General features: G+C 35.6%; 2 protein-coding genes across 4 annotated transcripts in view; one reads left to right on the top strand and one right to left on the bottom strand.

Annotated features, from left to right (window-relative positions):
• The window catches only part of LOC129005933 (cullin-4A-like), a 38,039-nt gene extending 30,483 nt beyond the window's left edge, over positions 1-7,556 (top strand). Inside the window, exons 10-14 of the mRNA XM_054434969.1 lie at positions 49-228; positions 3,275-3,430; positions 5,576-5,746; positions 6,598-6,750; positions 7,135-7,556. Of these exons, the coding sequence (XP_054290944.1) occupies positions 49-228; positions 3,275-3,430; positions 5,576-5,746; positions 6,598-6,750; positions 7,135-7,230 (756 nt within the window). The 3' untranslated portion in view covers positions 7,231-7,556. The remainder of the gene's footprint in view (positions 1-48; positions 229-3,274; positions 3,431-5,575; positions 5,747-6,597; positions 6,751-7,134) is intronic.
• Positions 7,557-8,023: 467 nt separating this feature from the next.
• Positions 8,024-22,607, bottom strand: part of LOC129005949 (uncharacterized) — a 196,569-nt gene continuing 181,985 nt past the window's right edge. For all 3 annotated transcript variants that reach the window (XM_054434986.1, XM_054434987.1, XM_054434988.1), the window contains exons 5-16: positions 20,427-20,577; positions 19,274-19,449; positions 18,137-18,321; positions 17,690-17,804; positions 17,185-17,266; positions 16,466-16,619; positions 15,214-15,353; positions 14,915-15,059; positions 12,552-13,989; positions 11,627-11,759; positions 10,739-10,823; positions 8,024-8,989 (exon numbers count right to left, since the gene is read on the bottom strand). In XM_054434986.1, coding sequence (XP_054290961.1) covers positions 8,921-8,989; positions 10,739-10,823; positions 11,627-11,759; positions 12,552-13,989; positions 14,915-15,059; positions 15,214-15,353; positions 16,466-16,619; positions 17,185-17,266; positions 17,690-17,804; positions 18,137-18,321; positions 19,274-19,449; positions 20,427-20,577 — 2,873 coding nt within the window. In that variant the 3' untranslated portion in view covers positions 8,024-8,920. The remainder of the gene's footprint in view (positions 8,990-10,738; positions 10,824-11,626; positions 11,760-12,551; positions 13,990-14,914; positions 15,060-15,213; positions 15,354-16,465; positions 16,620-17,184; positions 17,267-17,689; positions 17,805-18,136; positions 18,322-19,273; positions 19,450-20,426; positions 20,578-22,607) is intronic.

Raw genomic sequence — 22,607 nt, 5'->3', positions numbered from 1 at the left:
GAATTTGAACACATTGGTCAGTCCCGGTAACCTGAGTTTTGTTTGTAGTACATGGGCAACCTGAGGAATCTGTCAGTGTCCAACATTGAGCTGACTGTCAGCATCTTGACCATGGGCTACTGGCCGACCTATCCAGTGTTGGAGGTGACACTACCTCCTGAGATGGTCCAATACCAGGACCACTTCAACAAGTTCTACCTGGGCAAACACAACGGCAGGAAACTACAGGTACCTCATTGAAAAAGTTTGACCTTGTTTTTGTAGTTCACTCTGTAAGAATAATTACAATAATGCTCCAGAGATTAAATTTAGTCTCAATGTTTGTTGGATAAAAGGAAATTACAAGTACAGCCTTCAATAAAATCTGATATAGTTAATTCCACCTTTGAGAGTTTGTCCTTTCAGGTACAAATTTCAATTAGCCCAGGCAAATTAGACATATGCTCCCCAAAAAATCGTCTAAAGCTGGAAAGTGTTTTAATACCTTTTGGGGGTCCCAAATAAGACTCCTGTGAGTTTGCGACGGATTCTGACGTCTGCTTAAGTTTTGGGAGTCGAAAAACTATGAAAATTTTGCACTTTTTTCAGTTTTTCGCTTATAACTCCTAAATAACGAATCCTAAGGAAAATAATGTTCGAAGGTGTCTTTTAGGGCATTAAATTTCGCGTCGATTGATGTTAAATACGTCAAAATCGGCCGAGCCGTTTAGCCGCTGTAGCTTTTCAAAGTTGGGATATTTTCATCAACATGGCCAAAAGGTTGATTATTTGACCAATCCTAAACGACGCATGCTATACAAAAATGCGCATGTAGTTAGTTTGGAAAACACAAAATTTTGCGTAGAATTATGATTATGAATGGCTAGATAGTGGTTTATTACATGGTTATCATCCAGAGGTTTATCCAAGAATGTGTGAAGGGAAGGGTAGCAAGACCCCTATGCAATTTTAAATCTAATATTGTTGAGGGGGTTAAAAATATTCTAGGATTCGTCCTAAGCTCCCATTTATACGATCCCATCTCTGGACACTCCGGAATGATGTTAAGCGATTCTAATATATAATTAGATATTACAACGAGAAAGATTTTATTAAATATAGCAAAAATGTTGTTTTTTAGCTTAATAAACGAAAGATGATAATGGACGGATGTACATAGTTTTACTATGTATTTAGCCTATAAAAAAACGATTGGGAGTTTTCGTAGATTTTACCATATAACTTTTCTACTTCTCGTCATTGGAATCTTAAGAATAAGGATTCATTCTTTGCTCTTATTGGTCTTGCCACAAATGGTGACATTCGGTACCATCTTTTTCGTCAGATATCGAATTGAGATAATCGTGCCCTTTGCAAGTCTTTCAGACAGTAGTGCATTATATCCCTGCATTTAATATGGAGCGAGAAAATGTAAACCTTTTTAACATGTACATGAGATAGGTAGACGGAGTTGAGAAGTTCTTATCGAACCGGTGGATTAGCCGTAGTGATGGGAGTTAACCCATTGACGTTAATTTTCCATACCTATCTCTCTGAATTAAGTACAATTTTAAATGAGCTCTAAAAGATTGGTGGATAATCAGCCCCCTTTGTTAGAATCAAAGTCAAAATTAGTTGAAAGTGTCCTCTAGAAGAGACCAACCCTCACTTGATTTGGATATTTTCTGCTCCCAACCATGTATAGGGCCAACCTGCTTCTGCAACTTCGCCAAGCGTTGTAACCCGTCAGAACACAGTGAGATCCATATTGATTGGAGTAAACAGAATGAGTAGTTTTAGGCTACATGAATAGTTAGATTTTCGACTCTTCTACATCACGATTTCTTCATCAAACTGCGCTAGTGGGGACGGACCTATTTTTAATCCAAAGTATGATTCAAATTGAGGCTTGGATTTAATGTGGAATATCACGTGTTGACTGAGGGGGCAGATTCTTCTTTAACCTTTGCTGTTGCCATCACAGCTCGCGATTAATGTCACCACTTCCTTTTAATCTGCACAGTTTATGGTCATTATAGGCTTGCCTATTTTCGATTTTCTTGCAAGCTGTGCCTTTCCATTATGCTTTATACATATATCGCGTTGATGCTATCATATGGGATAACTGCTGAGCTGATTGACATGAGCGAACTATTTTCAGTAAATGGGTCGTGACACTGGAACCATTTGATGAATTTCTTTCTTAATGAATGAATTTCTTAATGCCGATCTTAATGAATTGGAAAACATTCTACGCAGACGTTTATGCTCTTCAAACTAACTACAGGAACATTTTTTTCTATAGCATGCGTTAGAAGATGTAAGCCAAAAACTGAAAGATGAATACAGGGATAGATCGTATATAATGGGTGGTTGGGATGAATCCTAGAATTTTCGGAACCTCAGACAACAATATTAGACTTAAAATTACATAGGGGGTCTTACTCTCATCACACCTTGTTAGATAAACCTCTAGATTACCATCATGGAATAAACCACTATCTAATAATTCATAATCCATTTAAGAACGGGATCTATGTTGTTACCAATTTTATTAAAATTTCCCAACTTTAACTTTAATGCTTTTTTTAATGAAATGGCGTCCATAGAAAGTAAGTAACAATCATTTGCCGTTATTGATTAATAAAAAAAACATTATACGCAGAATTTTGTGTTTTCCAAACTAACTACAGGTGCATTTTGTATAGCATGCGTCGTTTAGGAGTTTTAAGCCGAAAACTGGTCAAATAATCAACCTTTTGGCCATGTTGATGAAAATATCACACCTTTGAAAAGCTACAGCGGCTAAACGGCTCGGCCGATTTTGACGTATTTAACATCAATCGACGCGGAATTTATTGCACTAAAAGACACCTTTGAACAACATTTTCCTTAGGATTCGTTTTTTAGGAGTTATAAGCGAAAAACTGAAAAAAGTGCAAAATTTTCATAGTTTTTCGACTCCCAAAACTTAAGCAGACGTCAGAATCCGTCGCAAACTCACAGGAGTCTTATTTGGGACCCCCAAAAGGTATTAAAACACTTTCCAGCTTTAGACGATTTTTTGGGGAGCACACCCTATATTTGATCTAATTTGCCTGGACTAAATTTAATTAGTTGGGAAATGCCTTAACCAATAGAATAGTTTAACTATGGAAGGGTATAATACAAAAGGGAAGTATATAAAAAATAAAATAAAATAAACTGAACAGGGCAAATGTTATTACAAACTGATTTCTGTAGGCAGTATGTAAAGTGTTATTGTGTCTAAGAGTGAGTTATATGTCCATTACAGTGGCAGCCAACGCTGGGCCATTGTGTTCTGAAGGCAGAGTTCACTCAAGGGCGCAAGGAACTACAAGTGTCACTGTTTCAAGCTCTCGTCTTGTTGCTGTTCAACTACCAAGATGAAATCAGCCTGGAGGAGATAAAAGCTGGCACCAACATTGAGGTGAAAGCTTGTGTCTATAATTTGTTGTTTCCATTTAGAATTCATATTGATTAAATTTTGTATTATTATTTCAGGGTGTCTACAATTACAGAAATCACTGAAGCCTAAACAAAGTCACTGATTTTACCAGAGGGTCATAGAAGTTGCTGAAAAGTGACGGATTTTAATTTTAAGGCTCCAAAAGTCACAGGAAAAATCAAACCTAGCCAAAAACCAGTTCCTAGACTTGTCTTTTGTTTTGTGCTATGCTTAAAGAATGCAGACAGTGATTTGATTTATAATGAACTGGTTCGTTTCCAAGCGAGATCGTTACTGGACTGAGATGCCATTTGTCATTGGGCTATCAATCAATGATGCTATCTGATCAAAAGTTTGACGTTAGATAGTAACAAGACTGTTGCCTTACATAAAACGTTAACAAATGCTTATGGCATAGATACACACAACTAAAATAATAAGATAAATGCAGAATTATCAATATTGAATGTAGCAGGCAACCAGTTGTAAGTTCATTGTGTGTGTTATAATGTAATCATTCTCCTTACAGTCACTGAAATTTAATTTGATCAACTGGTAGACACCCTGTATTGTCTGGTACTGTCTTGAATGTTTAAGCTTTTGAGAAACTGATGAGTAACTTTGTGTAAACTCTTTGAAATGTTGGTGTATGATCAAGTTAGTTATTTTTTAGAAGACAATAACTTTCTCAATTTTTCTCAATTTGGTTTTCGGAAGGGAAAATCCACTATCGATGCTGTGGATCGGCTCGTAAGAGAAGTGCTCATGACTTTTGAGAACAAAGCCTATGCTCAGGTCACTATGTGTGATCTGAGCAAGGCTTTTGATTGTGTTGACCATGATGATCTTTTATTAAAACTTAACTACTACGGGTTTTCTGGTAATTCATTAACTTTTTTTGAATCTTATCTTAAAAATAGACTTCAAACTGTCTCAGTTAATGGTGAACATTCCAAGGAAATCTTGGTTCAATACGGAGTCCCACAAGGATCTGTTTTAGGACCCCTGCTGTTCTTAATTAGTATTAATGATCTTCCTAGCTCTGTTCGTACAAAGTCTCTGTTATATGCTGATGATACCACTTTTGTAGACATTTCTGATGACTTTGTTCATCTCAATTTACTTGCCCAGACAACTTTGAAAGACACTGCAACTTGGTTTAAAGCAAATGGATTTTTACTTAACAATCAAAAAACTCAAAAAATGTTATTTACATTAAGAACTGTAGATGGTGTAATTACTGATGATTTGGTCTCAAATGCAAAGTTTTTAGGAATTTATATTGATGACAAGTTAAACTGGCAACCACATATTGAGCACATTGTAGACTTTCACGAGTTATCTATCTTTTAAAACGATTGACAATGTGCGTTCCAAGTCATTATCTAAAAACAGCTTACTTTGCCTATTTTCAATCTATTCTTAGATATGATCTGATTTTTTTGGCAACTGTGCTAAAATTGATGACATTCTTATCCTTCAGAAGAAGGCAATTAGAGTTATGACCAAGTCAGATGAAAGTGCTCATTGCAGGCCTTTATTTATTCAGTTGGAAATACAAACCATTATCAACCTTTACATTTTTGAACTTGTATCTTATATACTAAAAAATCAGGATCTTGTTACACTCACTGGGGATATGCACAGTTACAACACTCGTAATAGGGATAAAGCAGTAATTGAGTACAATAGGCTCAGCAAATCACTGTCTAGTCATGTAGTACTATCCCTTAAGGTATACAATAAAGTAATTAATCTTAGTAAGAAATATACTGTTAAAGTTTTTAAGAACAAATTTTATGAGTGGTTATCTAAAAATCCTTTCTATTCACTTAGTGAATTTTTCTTATTAAAACAGATAGAATTTTAATGTTTAAAATCGGTTATGTATAATTTTTGATTCTTGTATAGTTCCTATGAATTGTATATTTCTATGATATATGATATTACCCTTAGGCCTAATTATTAGTATAGAGACTTGGCATTTCTGCTGTAAATTTGACTTTGTTAATGCTTATGTAGCCTGAAAGACAATAAACATATTCTTATTCTTATTCTTATTCTTATTCTTATTCTTATTCTTACTCCATGGTGAGTAATTTTGTTGATTATTCAATCACCCATCAGGACGGAGAGCTGAGGAGAACTTTGCAGTCGCTAGCGTGTGGCCGAGCCCGAGTGTTGTCCAAGACACCTAGGGGACGAGATGTGGAGGATGGTGACAAGTTCTTCTTCAACGCTGAGTTCACCAACAAGCTTTTCCGAATCAAGATCAACCAGATCCAGATGAAAGAAACGGTAATGTTTAATGAAAGTAGAATGGTGCTTTCCTCAAACCCAAGTGGCAAGAAGTGGAAAAAATGATTACAGAGACGTTATCATTACTCTTAAGGAAGCCAAACCATATTAGTGACACAAACTGTGTTTCTTTTGTTTGTTTTCACCTTGTACAGTACCATTATTTCAACAATGTAATCTCCATCCTCCATCTGATCGTAGAGTTCTGTTCCAAAAAAGTAGTACCTTTTTGGGCGATGACCATGTCAAACTCGACAACATACTGGGCACAAGGGCCAGTTTATATGATATTTTGAGAGGATAGTAGGCTTACTTGAATGGGAAAGAGCCCAAACTGGCACTAGAAACACAATACACAAACACACAAATAGTGTGGACTCTTTCCCATTCAGGTAAGCTTGCTATTAACTCAAAATGAAAATATCCTATTCTTCACCTAAGTTTGACATGGTCGTTGCCTGAAGATCTTGATTCTATGGTGAGTGACCGATGAATCCTATTTATTTTCCAGAAAACTTAGTTATCCAGAATGTTCTAGACCGTATGATTTCTTATAAATGAGAAATAACATGCTGATAAGGATTTTCTTTAACAGTGAAGGTAATGTGTAAAAATTGTGTCTGGTATTTTATTACTGTAATGGTCAGCATTTAGAACTTCAGCGTGGGAGTGATCAATTTGATTGCTGAAATTGAAAAATCTTGGTTCCCTCAAATTATTTGTACATTTTAGGCTATACAAAATTAGTAAAAAACAAACAGTACCTGAAACCTGAGAAAGTTTTTTTAGTTAGATATGGGACTGATTTAATTTGAACAGTATTACTTTATCATGGTGTGTTTGTGTTTTAGACGGAAGAACAGAAGGCGACAGAAGAACGTGTGTTCCAAGACAGACAGTATCAGATTGACGCAGCCATTGTGAGGATCATGAAGATGAGGAAGACACTGAGTCACAACCTACTCATCACCGAACTGTACAACCAGCTCAAGTTCCCAGTCAAGGTAATCACCAAAGTAACATTTTATTAGTTCTTCTGCAAAAGATATTTTAAATTGGAAAAAATTCTTCAGTGCAGCAAACTTGTGAAAATCAAAATATACCTTAAAATAGACAATAACATAATCTCCCCTTCACAAAGCTTAATCCAAGCAAGGCAATAAGATATTGTCCAGCATTGTTCTCTGGAAGAATGGGCAATCCCTCACATCCACTTCGTCACATCACTATCATGCTTTGTACTGTATACATCTAATCCCAGCGTTGTAGCTTAATATACTATGAATACTAAACAGTAATAAGTTTCCATTATGTCAATTATTAATGATTGGTGTAACCAATCAAAATCAATCTCTGCTTATCGTATTCATATTTATTGTTTTTTACAGCCTGCTGATTTGAAGAAGAGGATCGAGTCTCTGATAGATCGGGACTACATGGAGCGGGACAAGGACAACCCAAACCAGTACAACTACATGGCCTAAGTGAAGCTAGTGTGAAAACACATACACAGTGTACAGTGAAGAGACAGACTTCAACAAATTTAGATAAATCATTCGGTTTTTGTAGATCAATATAATTGACGTAATCAATCAGCTTTTTTACGGATCTCCAGTGTGAGTACTCATTTTGTTATCCGATATATGGTTTTGACCGTCTTTTTATCTCCAGAAGGAAAACTGGATTGTTTAGATTTGTCCTGGATTTGGATTTTGTTTTCTGCAACAGAAGACTTAACTTATGCGAGTGTATAAAGATATGTTAGAGAATAAATGTTTTATTTCTAATAAATTATAATAAACGACTTTAATATATTGGTTTTAAATTATCCTAGTGATTTCATCCTGTACGTAAGGTGTAATGGTCTTTAAGGATAATTGTCTTGTTTTTGAACACTACAAACAACTCTCTCTTGATCCAATACAGTAATAATTCTTTATGTCTCATCCTAGGACACTCTTGTTTTAGCCCGGAACTGTTTTTCACATCTGATTGCTTCAGGCTAGGCCCAGAGGTTGCATTATAATCAGAGAAAATCCATTAGTGATTGGCTGTATTTGAACCTGGGACCTCGAAACACAACTCTGCTCTCTTGGCTTATTGTATAACTCACTCTTGGCTTTAACTCGCTATTCGATGCTTGGCGAATGGTGCATGTCTGGAGCCGCCTTTACAGTGAAATCACTTTTTTTTTACACAACACTGCTGTATGTGAGTTACTAATATAAAATTAGAGAATCAAGGGAATCAGGTATAAATATGACCACAATTCACACGTTTATTGGTACAATATTATAAACACACTTACAAAACATCAATACTGCATGTAAAATGTTAGGCCTGTGTACTATAAGAATATATTTACAATCGCTATGGCACAACGGAATTTGTACAAAATCCACACTTACTATATCACATCTATTTACACTTGGTATACACGAGTATCACAATTTGTTGCTTATTATGTACTTACTCTTCAATCACTAACTTTTAAAACTAAGCTTAAATTACAGTAAAAACGTAATTAACATGTTTTTTCCTCTTCAATAATAGTGGCTCTCCAGGATTGGGCCATGTTAGATGAAATAAGCAAATTTAAGTTAAAGTTTTGGATTTATAATGAACAAACTAAATCGGGATTTGATTTCTTGAGCATGTCTTTTCTTTATGTTTAAATTTTATATCCAAACAAATTGCTCATACATACAACAGCAGGATAAACTTATGAGTTTCAGATTTTCAGTTTTTTTGTGTTAGGTAATCATTGATTGTCAGGTTAGCTACAATCTGCAATGATGACAAACATTAATTAAACATATAGTTTTGGTCATTATTGTAGCCTACAATAAACACTATCCATTTCTTATCAAATACTTTAAGGTTATCTAATTAAAAGATAGAGTATTAGCCAGGAATGGTTTATTAGGAAATTTAAAGGAAAGCAGGCTTAAATCTAAATAAGTCCATAGAGACACTTATTAACAACACAAAAGTAGCGAGACATTGTAAACAACTGCTTTGGTGTTGTTTATACATGTGTCTCCATGGACTTTTGGTAAAGCTGATTTCCTGTCAATTTCCTTAAAAATTATCAAATACCTTCTTACTTATGTAGGTTTGATAATTATTAATTATAAGTAGGTTTGATTACTCTTGGTAAAAATCTATTCAAGTTTATGGCGAGTTGGTATGCTGCATTTCATTTATAGTTCCACAAGTCTTGATTCCTGATGTTTGACTGATCTGAAAAAAAGTTAACGTGTTTGTTAACATGTAAAAATAAAAAAAACCTATTGCATATTTTTCTTGATGGTCAATACCTAACAAATCTGCCCGTTAAAGACAAGTTCATTCATGAATATTACAGGGATGTTATTAGGTATGTTACAGGGATTGTAAATTGTGAATTTGTGATGTTATTTGGGGTAGACTGGTCCCAACATTTTTAGAAAATATATTCTCAATTTTTGGACGGAGAACGTTAATTTGGTTTATTCTCGTGATGGTATTTGTCCAGTCGGCGATGGTAACACGAAAACTCTTGTGTGTATTACGATGACAAACGGTCATTGCTGCTCTCAAATCGTATTGCAACACTCAGTTAAAGCTTTGTGCGGCCAACTACAGTTCTCAAGCGGCAATGACGTACCTTGCGCTGTTTACACAAATAGCTATTGTTGTATTGTTTGTCATTTCAATTTGCAATAAATTTAATTCAAGATCTTAAAGCGTAAATAAGGTTCTCTCGTAGCAAAAAAAGAAAAATCCTGCCCCATCTATATAAATAAAATTAGAGTTTTGTCTGTACATTGCTCAGAATCATAAACTTTTAGGTTATTTTTACGTTTTATACATTAAAGAAACCGAAACAAGTCTCATCTAAATTTCTGTCTGTCTGTCTTCCTGTCTGTCACGGCCCAAGAGCCATTTACGCAGCCTTCTCCTGAAAAACGAGAGTACCTATCAAGTTCCAAATCATTTTAATGTATTCACTGGATTGGCGAGATTGTCTTTAGCCATTATAATATGGCGTCACTACTTTTTAAATAAAATGACGGACGTTTAAAAACCAAATTTTGTGCAATTTTTTGTATAGTTTACTCCCAATGTTTATCACATATTCATCTATGAAATAACGAACAGCTGTTCGAATCAAGATTATTTCTTCTAGCTGTCACTAATATGTTTACATTGAATGTTGTTTACAAATACCGCAACCATTTCCGATCACGTTTTGAAAGCAAATCCAAACCAAGTAAGATTAAACACGTTTTTCCTTACATAACGGATTTAATTAATCGCAAGTGCAATAATTTGTAGGGTAACCGTAAATGAAAATAGAGATTCTTTGTGTATAAAATTGTTCTTGAGTTTTTAAAACCGGGAAAAAGACCTTGAATCAGTGTTGTATATGGCTTACATTTAAATGAGCGTTTTCAGTCGAGACTCGGCACACGACCGACGCGCGTCTACATGTCCATAGTAAAAATAAAAGTAGGCCTACCGTGTATTTATGTTTTATTCGTCTTGTGTATGAGTGTACAGTTCGTGTATGTGTTTCAAAAACTCCAAGATGCACCTAATGGGGAAGCTCAAGACCTTATATTAGGACTGATGATGGCGATTTAATTTCGCCGAAATGCATCTCCTGTAATAGGATACATTAGGATCGACTGGCGGACACAGGTAATTTAACCTTATATTGATTGTCATACCGATCCAGAAAAACATCAAACAACATAAAATGAAGTTATGTATAATAGTTTATACCATCTGAAAATATGCAAACCAACTGCTGTTCTTTATATAATAAGGTTTCAACTGAATACTATAAGATCCCCGTGTGTAGAACGGGTACACAGCTAGTTGAAAATAAAAGTACAATCCCATCTATTCATAACCAATATTGTGAACCTCCGGAGTGTTAATAGTAGTTAATAGTAAAAATAATAAACAATAGTCCTTCTTTGAAGAGTTAAGTTTAATTGTTACCTGAGGTTTGAGATTGAACCTGTCGATGGTGTGATACTCTTTGCCAGACCTTGGCCTCATAGTGTTGATTGTTGTGTGGTTCAATCTGTTGGGGAAGGAAATAAAAAAAAATACTTTAAAATTCAAACTAACTGCAATAAAAATTTATAGAGTTACAATAGGAGTTAGTAGCCTGGAATGGCTGCTAAGCAGTTACTTAACCGAATAGTCAAAAGTTTATAGATTTAAAGAAATACAGAAAATAAATGTAAAGAAATATGCTTTGCTTTGTAGCCACACTTTTACCAATTCAGTAAACCCATCATCCACCAGGTTATTTCTGTTCTGCATTGAGTGCTTTCCATTACCAGCACTGTTTTTGTTGTTTTCCCACATATTTTTTAATGGCAACAAGTTATGGCTAAATATTTATTCATGGGGGAAAAATATCCTGAATCTTTTTATTTGCAAACCGCTTACAAAGATGATTATATCACTGTATCACAGAATTCAAGCGTACAAATTATATACAGGTGTCCCACAGAGAGGTTTGTATTATTTAACTAAAATACATGATGCATCAACTGTGCTACAAACTTTAAACTCCAGAGCTTCATCAAATATTTATATACAAAAAATCCCCCAAGCTCCAATCTGATAAAAATGACAGAGCATCAAAATAATAATATGTTTTTGTTAAATCAATAGTTTTTCTGCTTTGAAAACCATTTCAAATCAACACAACTTAAAAAATGTGAATGTTTCATTGTTGTAGGTTAAAAAAAATCAGCTGATCAATTTGGAATGGTAAAAACAGGTTTTGATCCCTTCTTCATGCTGTTCCTTTTGTAAATATTGATATTAAATCTATGTATTTTACCCACTCAAGTGCAAGTGACAGATACTGACTGTAAGCTGTCAGGAGTATCAGAAGACGTGTAGGAGGAGAGTGACAATGTCTCTATGTAGTCAGACATGTCCGAAGTTCCACTGCTGGTGCTGTGAGAATCTATGTAAGGAACTCCTCCTGGACTCAGGTAGCCTGTGAAATAATTTAACTCTTTATTACACTAGAAAACATGTACCTATCAACACTGAATCTCAAAACCACTAAAACTTTGGCAAAGTTTGTGTTTTGAGATTCAATTGTTAAGCCTTAAAACAGAGTTTACCGGAATCTTATTATTGTTACAACTGATTATACGTCCTTCTAGAATTGTGCAATATTCATCAGTATCCTTACAACAACCAAATTGAACTAAGGTATTTTATTCCTTGGATAAACTGCCATTCACATTATTATCTTCAACAAATAAAAAGAAAACATAAATTGTGTCGTACAACACTTAAACATTTACATTATACGTATTACAACATAGGTAATATATTTCGGCAATTTATGTTGCCATCTTCAGACCAACTGAAACATCAAGATGACGGACTGTGTAGGAGTAGATGTTGATAGCTTTGTACTCCATAACTCGGGTTTTTTTTCTATTTTCTTCTTTCTAAATGTTTCAAAAGTCTTTGTATGTTATGCTGGATTCAAAGTGAAATTTTTTCTTTGTTAAAAAAACTAATAGGAAGAAGAAAATAGAAAAAAATGTGTCATCTTTAACAGAACACAAAGAGTTGTGGGAAGCTACTGCAGCGGCAGCGCTATCAACACTAACTCTACCTGGATAATACAACTGTGTTGAAGTTGACACAAGAACAAAATTTGAAGGTGAAAGGGTAAGTCTGATTTTGGTCATTGTGCTTTACTTGGTATAAAGCACAATGTATAAATATTTACCTTTACCTTTATCATCATTTATCATTATTTATCATTTACCTTTAGCGTCAGTGTGAGTGGTGCATACAGGTACCGAAGCTCCAGCAGAAGAAGATTTCACCGGAGGTTTCATTTCTTCAAATTCAAAATTCATGTCTTCGAATGGATCCACAGATTTGGATTTTCTTATAACGTGCCTTTGGTTTATAGTATTTTCTTTAACAATCTTCAGTTTCTCAGGGACAGATCTTTTCCTCGAACAAAAATCTAATTCCATCAAGTCCCTTCTGCGGAACTGAAGGGACCCAGTAGAAACACCCGAATCGTTTGAACTGGAAGAATCTCTATTGTATACAGTCTTGCAGGGAATACTCGCTGATCTCTTTATTTGTGGTATTGGACTATTAATTATATTATGACTACTAGACTCTACAAGTGCCTTGCTAGGCTGCTCTTCGATTAAAACTCTCAAACTGGACTTGCATGAGACATATTCCGAATTGTCAACTCGGGATAATACATGTTCACTGCTACTTGTCGGAATTGGTCTTTGATTTAGTGAAATGTCTGATAAAGAATCAATAGACGTAGCATTACTAATTGTTGGCGTGTTTACTAAAGTTTGAGTCGGTGAGACTACTTTTTCTTCAATACTCTCCAGATTATCGAGATATCTGGAAGAATCCATGGAGCTCGATCGCTTTCTTATAGAAGGTATCAGAAGGTCCTTTCTCACTGGAGGTAGTGTGCTTGTGGTCATCAACCGTCTCCTCACATACGGACTGCTAGTTTCTGACATACAGTGGTAACCCGATGAACCGTGGATTGACGGATTAGTAAAACTTTTTCTTCTCGGTATTGGTAAGCTCGGAGTGCTTTGCGACTTCTCATTTAACTGACGCAACCTGAAGTGCTGCAGTTCTTCAGCTTTCCCTGATAATGGAAGCATGGGAAGATAGCTCTGAGAAAACTTTTCATGAACAGGTGATTGTAGTGGAGAAGATGGTTGACTTCTTAATTTTGTTGAATGATTCGTTGCAGGTTCCATTATTAAATAATCATCATTTTTAGGACCCGGTTTTGGAGGGAGATTTCTCCAGGCGTGACCACATTTTGTACAACTTTTACTAGTTACGTCTGATATATTTTCAAGCCCATTATGAGCGTTATTTTTTATAGCATCCTTCTTTTGCATCAGTTCCCGTGAATTTTCATAGTATTCAAGTGATTTGGCAAACTCCAAGTTGGCATAAGGCAACATCGATTTTGGCTCTTGTATTACCACTTCAGGATTATCAGCAGCATTTTCAGAGGTTACTTTGATATTAGCGTATTGATTCTTTGAATTTTTCAGGTCTGAATCAATACATTCACCCACTTCATCTTGCACTCCTTTACTTATTGACTGATTCATCTGATTGTTGTTGGATGTTTCACAAGTATAGTTCTCTCCTCTGCAGTTGACAAACGGCATTTTACCTTCTCCATCAAGCTTGACCTGAAATAAAATAAACCTTTTTTACCTTAAAGGTATAACTTGAATTTAAATGGCTACAAAGGGCAAGATAACATCCATAGAACTTGAATCATTAAAATAAAAGTCTCCATCAGTATTTGCCCCTCTACATATTTGGTATTCATTGATTGAATATTTGTGAGTAAAATTATTACACCCAATATGATAAAATGAGATTTAACTATGTTTCTAGAGTAATATTTCATCACACAAGAAATCAAATTAAAATTGTACAAAAATTTACCTCAATTCAGAAAAAGAAGAACCTGTGGGTTTATAAACCAGAAGTTTACTAGTACAGTAACTCGAAACCCGGTAACTCGACAGTCAACAGCTGACAAAGCGAGGGGGCACGCTAAAATAAGCAATTTTTCCAGAACATTTAGTTTTAATTTAAATTCAATATTTATTATTCGACATTTCTTTGAAGATTGTTTACTCAATGTGTGAAAATACTCATGTAAGTAATTAATGTATGTGTAAAAATTAGTCTGTTATGAATTTATTTATTAAAACCCATAAAAAATGCAATGTACTAAATAACACAACAACCTCCGAGTCCACAAATAATCGTGTTAGTTTTTTTTTTTTTTTTTTTTTTTTTTTTTTTTGTCCTAAGGACGCTAGGCACGAGCCTGGGATTGTTTTTCACATTACTTCAGGCTAGACCTAGGGGTTGCGGCATTATCACTTAGATAAAATCCATTGGTGACTTGGCGGGGATCGAACCCGGGACCACAGGGACTGAAGTCCCGCGCTCTAACCACTACGCCAGCTCGCTCCCCAAATAATCGTGTTAGTAAGGTTTTAATAATTCAATTTTTATGTTTACACATAACTTTATTATCGTTATTCACCAACTTTAAAAGTAATGGATTAAAAAAAAAAAACATGAAATCATACATACTTTGTGTATTGTAGTGCCAGTGATAGTGTTGGCTCGGAAGGCTCCAGTAAGAAGGTAGGGAAGCCTCATCCAACTACCAGCCCAACACATAACTCTCTGACACGGGCACATGGCAGTGTGCGAGTCATCCTTCTCTACTACAACACTGCAACATACATAGATACAATAAATAAATTACAAAAATGCCTCGAGTAGTGTTAGGTTGGAACATCATTCAAACTCTCCATTAATGCTTAGTAATGAAATGCGTAAGGTGAAAATAAAAACTGATCATCATTCATTTCAACGATGGCTAGTACCTTGTTCTGGCAACAGTGTTGTGATGTGCAGTTTTCCCACAGGTGAGACACGGCTCCTCAGGCCCCGTAGTCTGCAGCATCCACTGCGGGGGCAGACTCTCCTTTATGCTGCGGGGGGTGTCGTACTCTCCTCCTCCCAACTTGCTCATACCAAGAAAACAATCATTAGTTCCTTGATGCACAACACTAAAAATGCAGGTAGCTTTAACTATTGTTATACTCAAAGCAAATAGAAATGGTGAAGGTGGTAATGTTTGTAAATAGGCCAGCTGGTATTAATCAACTGCAAGTTCTATTTGAGTTGACTCAATAACCTCACTCTCCCACCATACAACATTGAAATATCATTGTATCATGTGATTGTTGAAATTTTTATATTTAAGTAATTTTTCTTCAGCTTTGCCGACGAAACAGATTTTCTTAGTCAGCAATTGTACTTGAAGTAACGCTCAACTTTGCTGAAGGAACTGCGAGGAAACTCACTCTCTGCTTTATTTAGGCCAACTTATAGAAATGCAAAGGACAACCTCTAGGCCATAGTCAGGTTGCGGGGTTTGACTCCTGGATGCTCCTGGGTCCTGTTTGGTTAGGTTTTTAATCAGATCAGTAGATCATTAGATCATTTGATATTCATGTTATCTGAATTTTAATTTACCACATATTTTTAGGGACCTTCCTTTAATAAATTGTTTGATGCACGCCATCCACTTTTTGTTCTTGAACTGACTTTTCTTCAGGTAACTGATTGTGAACCCAACCTGCACATGGGAAAGAGTTTGAGTCTGGGCTGGTGTCCGGTTTAATAGTAACGAGAGGTCGTCCAGTGGTCGAAACTCGACCAAAAATATGTAATGTACTCACTTAACTATTTTCACCCCACACTGTAAATAAAACATGTGATTGGAGTTTCCTCCATTTGTTTTGATTTTCTGTTTATATTTCGTTGTTATTTCGTAACCAGCATAGCAACGCATAAGATCCATGTTATTTTTTTACAACTTTTAAACTTATTTTTTGTGCTTATCTTTGAGCCTATTTAAATTTATAAAGGGATTCTGCACACCTACAGGAAAATAGCTTTCCAACGGTATGCGTAGATTTTCCCTACGATGCACACGAGCTGAGAAAAAAGGTTTTAAAGAAACATGCTTGCCTATTAATATATAGATAGATAGATACTAGTACAGTAATAGTACCAACAAACAACTAACTTAACATATGTTTCAGTTATGTAAAGAGAAGACATCTCTACCTCAACTTTGGTGATGTGTGGTTTTGGCACATCGTAGTTGCTGTATGCGGGGCTGCTGATGTGAAGGGTACAGTTGGCTGGGGTAGAGGTAGAGGATCGCCCTACTGTCACACTGCCAGCTCTCGACCTTCCAGGGGTGCTGCTACGAGGGTTCCTGCAACAAGTAAGGTTGTAGTACCTATCAACAATATCACAAAAAATGTGTGTTTCGTCATTGAGGTACAGAGGAAACTTGCTTATGGGACGACCGATAATTAGTCCATAGTTTTAACATTGTGTAAATAGTTCTCCATTTACACCAACTTAACTGTACTGTAGGTACAGAAAGAAAGGCATTAATTTCTTGATTATTCTTTGTGCAAACTAAGCTTTAATGAGGTATTGTTGAAATCTCCATAAAATTAAAAAAAATTGATGGATCTTGCAATTTTTTGTAAAAAATTAACGGTTAATGTTTGTGAAATTTTGCATAAAATATTTCAAATAGCTGCCATTTTGAAAGGCATATTTGGGAACATATTTGCAGAATCTCATTCCTGTAGCTCAAACCGTTAAGGAGTTATGAATGCTTTTGTAAAAAAATACCTTACAGACAGACGCTAAATGAAATGAGATAGGACATATACGTTTATGTAAACTTTTTTGTTATTTTTACCCAAGGAATCACTATATAAATCATGTTCCCACCTTTTTTGAACACCCTGTATGGTCCCACTCACCAATAGTCTAGTGAAGACACTGTTGTTCTATCGTAGTTGCTGGCTACAGATGGAGGGGCGTTGGTGAACTGTCTTCTCTCTCCTGAAAACATGCACCATTTGCTTAGAAATCACAATTAAAATATAACCTGAAATCATTGTGAGCTTGTTGTCAATCCATTACAACATAAAACTTAATATTTAGTTAAACATAAACACGGGTAATAGTATACAACCAAAAGACTGTGATTTGAGTAAAAAAATTTTAATAGTACTTTTTTGTGTCTATTAGAAAAATAGTTGACTAAATAAAGTTAAAAATCTAACACAATAAACCAAATGGACAATGGAACCAATTGAATTAATCAATAACCCATGATAGAGTGGCAATGGACACTTTTAGTGCAAAATCTCAAATGCAATGGTTCAATGTTGATAAATATAGAGTTAACGTCTAGGTGATGACACTCAGTGTGTCACAGTTTTACCCTGACAACCACAATAGACATTTACAGAAGCCACTCACCGTAGTTGGTGGTAAGGGTGGAAGACCGAGACAAAACTCCCAGCTTGCCAATACAACTGGAGCACCTCTCTAACTCTCCTGCCTCTCGCTCCCTCTCCCTCCAACTGCTCGGCTTCTGCAGAAAAAAACGGTTGTTATATATCCATAATTGGAAATTACCTTGGATAAAATACATTACCTTAAAACAAAAAGAAAAAAATATCCGTGCTCGAACATTAGGCGAATTAATAACCACTGAAATAGTAATAAAACCAATTTTCATCAAAGTCGGAACTCAGGAGTAATCTGTAGCTTTTTATCCACACACACAAAGGGGGACTCAAAACGGATATTTCCACCCAAAACTAACTCAATTACAATAGAAAAAGTACTTTATAAATACCCAATGAATATGGGGAAAGAGTAAAAATAAATCATAACTTTCGGCTGCTTATGAGAAAAACTAACCTGAGCGTAGGTAAAGACGGATGATGAGTCTGACCAGAGCTCTGCAGACGGCCAACCCAGTAGACTATCATGGCTGCGACTGTCTGCGACGGAACTGTCAGCTGTAGACAGACGACTTCGGGCGTCCAAACAACTTAGGTCAGACACACGCGGGTCTAGACGTGATCTACGGGGGCTCGTCATCACTGCAAAATGAAAATCCACTAGAACTGTGTTGGATTTTAGTCTTATTTCTTCACATTGTCTTTTTCGTAGAAAGAAACTAGATAGTTTTGTTTTTACTGTGTGGAAATAACAAAAAAAAACTTTGACTTTACAGAATGTTTAAGTAGTGGCAATAAGGAAAATTGCCAAGCGGTGAAACCTTCATGATCAGTCTCAAACAGTTAGATTATCAAAAAGTATCAACAAGTAGATAACATACCTGATGTAACATTATTGTTTCTGATTAAGATCAGCTGTTTCTTATCCATAAGGACCATTTTTATTGAAAGCCCAATGATCAAGGACAGCTGAACCCATTTAATTTATTTGGAAAATAAAACAAACAGTTTTGTTCAATGCTAGGCCTATATTTTCCATAAAATTTTCCATGTATTCACATTTTGCCAACAGTTCATCACTATACATACTTTTTCCTACAGTTACCTAACAATGTACATGTTCTCTCACTGATTTGAGAAAGCAAAGTGGCCAATTCGCTCATCAGTGAGACAATGTTAACATTGTCTCACTCTAATTACTTTGTCTCACTCCAGATTTGCAACGTGAAGGCACAAAATAGTGAGCGCGTAACATGCAGACAAGGTCGCATGCGCGCGAAATACGTTGGCAGCACTGGCTGTAAATCAGCTGGTCAGCTGTTGTACTGTTGTATCATTAAATGTCATTAAAAGTTCACTTCTGTGTAAAAATATGTCACGTTTCTTTACAAATTTATTTGTCTTATGGTAACTGTACGAAAAGTATAATGTGCAACTCGAGTGCAAAGTGCAATCGCCTCACTCGAGAAACCATTCCTCACTCGCCTACGGCTCGTGAGTAAGTATTTCTCTCGAGTGAGTCAATTGTTCCCTTTGCTCACTAGTTGCACAAATAACTATTCTGTAATCAGAGGCAATAGGAGGGTTTCCTAACCTGACATATTCCTAGCCAATGGTCTTCTACGGACAGCCAGTCTCCCCTCGGCAGCCATCTTGAATGCTCTGGTGATGTTCTCCCCCTGATCGGTCACTAACACGTACAGACCTTCGCCTTTACCACAACTCGAGCCTCCCTCGAAACAGAACTTGTTCTCTACTAGTCCATACCTCCTGTACATAAATATATAACAGAATATTAACTTTAAGATAACTATGTAAACACCCCATCTATATGGACCAGATGTAGCAAGTTTTTCCGCAACCAAAAGTAGTAGAATGAGCAACTCACAAAATGTGCTTCTCTGAAAATTATATTTTCTTCCTTAGTTTTTAATACTTAACGTTACTATGATAATTTTATTGTATATATAAGAGAAGTAATCATGATATGATAAAAGACATAGTTTACTTGAAGTTGGATTAATTCAATATTAATCGCTGTCAACAGAAATCAGGGAACGATATTAGCACACTATGTCAGTGGTTCAATTTTACATTTATTTAGTTTTTTCATTGATAACTTGAATATACGAATAAAAAGGGGTGCTGCATTTAGGGTACTTGTTTTGACCAAATTATGCTAAATTAACACGACCGGGGCCATCCCTTAGTTGGAACTTCTCCGCGATCGAGATAATATCATGAATATCTCCAGTGATCACAATTACATCATTACTGTCTCCTGCAACCATTACAAACTGAAAACTTCAATTTTTGTAAAAAAAAAATGGATTCTTGTTCAAAACGTTAATGCTGCAGCCTCTTTTTGCTTGGGGACTAGTCGGCATAGAGTTAAATCCAGCATTAATCAAGTACAAAATTTAAATTTGTCATTGAAATTAAATTTTATTTTTGGTAAACTTCCAAGGGACAGTTTTGGATGTTGTAAATACCTAGAGGATTGAAACTACCAATACAATACCCCTACAATTGTTTTCCTACTAGATTGACATTGTAGAGTTAAAAGATACATTAACGGGGACAGATTTCCAGTCGACACGGCGCAATGCTCGTTGAGTGGTAGAATGACTTCACTCCCCCTTTGGTTCCCAGGTTCTGGGTTCTAATCCCGCCAATCACCAAAGGCTTGTAGGTATGTGATAATGACCTTTTAGGCTAGAGTCAAGTGCACTAGGATGTAGTTTTACCTGAGTTGTCGTATCTGCCAGTGGCCGAGTAGTCGGGGAGGCACCCCCACAGTGAGACAAAAGCGGTGCTCTTGTAGATGCAGCCTGGCGGGGCCTGGACTGACCTTGGCTCTGGGCGGGGCGGATGATATCTGCACAAGCCACTGTTCATCTGTAACATGGAGTAATCTGATAGGCCTCTTGTAGACAAAAAGGAAACATGAGATCTTTTATTTCAATTAAGAATGTAAAACACTATCAACTTGTTTTTTGAATGTCATGTTCTTTGTGTGAGTGAGGTAGCCAGAGGACTCAAGTCTCTATTAGATATTAAGATTAAAATTTAAATGTTACAATTTGAGATGTTGATATTGGGTAATTATTATTGTATCAGTAGCCCACATACTTATACAGAATTTTTAAACGTAACCAAATGCAAACATTGTGGATTGAATATGACTTTGGTTAATTTTGATTCACAGATAAAGTTATTTAGAGTGTTCCTTTTGTTTCACATGATTAGATTACAAATGATGATACAATTGAATATTTAAGAGGAACCACAGGATAGCGAGTAGGCACTTAATTAGAACTAGGTAGCCTACTATGTTAGAACTAAAAAAAGTTGTAAAGGATTGAACTAGATTTTATTTATAAGTAATTTGAGATATCAGAACTGGAACCTCCCGGGAACAATCTCTGACCTGTTCCAATAATCTTCTTCCTCGACGAATTCAAGAAAATTGTGTATTTCACAGTAAATGCATTGAAAAATTTACAGAATCTTGTATGGAAACAAAAATGTTTGCAAAAAATTAAAAACCGACAAAGACAGGAATACCATTTCTTCTCAAAACTCCTCCTTGAAAAAAGGGTCATACTCCATGAAATTTTTGGAACTGTTTTTTTCCAGTAAAGAATTCATAAAACTCCCAGGGTCACACTTTTTTTGGTTTGGTTTTTGAAAATAGCATAATAGAGTACAGAAAACCACATTTTTGAAAGTACCGGAATGGGAACATCTATGCGTTGCATATCTGTAGGCCTGGGAATGTTCTACACAAATAGTTATTCTGTAAAAATTATAATGCGATTGAAAATAATTTTCTTATTTACTAATTTAAATTAAGGAGTTTTCCAAATGTTGATACCACAAACACAACAGGAGAGACAAAAATACATAACCTTCAAATATAAACAGAAAACATCCTGTTATAATGCATGATTTAGCAAGAATCTTTTGGATTAAGAGATTTTTTAAGTTCAATACCAATAATAGGAAGATCTTTAGTGAAAATTTTCACGGGCAAGATAGTGAACTTACAAAATGGTTTTGCGGAATCTGAATACAGGTTATTGTGCTCTAACTAGAAAAACCAAACCATAAATATACTAGGGTGGTCTGCCGTTACACTTTAGACGCATAAATGAGCGAAGCATTATTTAAAGATTGTGATTGCAATGGCTAATGCAGCTAACAACCTACAATATGTTCCCTTTCAGCAGTGTTCTGGTCGGCCACATTAGTCTCTGAACATGATCCCTTTGACGAGATTGCGCAAGCATAGGCACCGATGATTCTTCAACTTGGTCTTCTTCGATTTCATCAGGACTATCTTGGTTTTCACGTACACACGGTACTCTCATGTGAACAAAATCATTGACTGGTATTTGGTGTAGCGCTTCATCACTAATGGTTATGTCAAAATAAAATGGGTTATTTGCCTTCAGCCAAATAAGTGCTTGCTGTAGTTTTTCACGTCGAACTTTGAAATCGATATGGCCAAAGACGCCTTGACGTTGGACAATGATGACTTTAAAGTTTTCGGGCAGTGTATAGGTAAGACAGATGCTATTTCATTAATATCTTGCTCAACATTAATGATGTTACCTTTGTCGTGAAACTGGCCATCCTGACCATTTCATTGTACTTTGTAAATGCGCATAGCGGGATGTACTCGTGCAATCAACATTTCTCAAAACAAATACAGCAAAACTGTTACTTCCATTGATAAACTGTTACATTCCAACTAACCTAGGATGAAAGTAAACATTGAAATGTAAACAAAACAGTTACAAACAATTAACATATGTTTATCTTATTTAAATGAAACGAGATAAACCCATATGTCATAAACCCAATATAATATTTCTTTCAACTTACATTAAAATAACAAGCGAAATTGCGTGACCTATAAAAAA

This window comes from Macrosteles quadrilineatus, unplaced genomic scaffold, assembly GCF_028750875.1.
Source record: "Macrosteles quadrilineatus isolate MER2022 unplaced genomic scaffold, UCM_ALF_1.0 Scaffold_46__1_contigs__length_943047, whole genome shotgun sequence".
Classification (NCBI taxonomy): Eukaryota; Metazoa; Arthropoda; class Insecta; order Hemiptera; family Cicadellidae; genus Macrosteles; species Macrosteles quadrilineatus.
The sequence above is the reverse complement of the archived record's forward strand: the minus strand, read 5'-3'. Positions and strand labels throughout refer to the sequence as shown.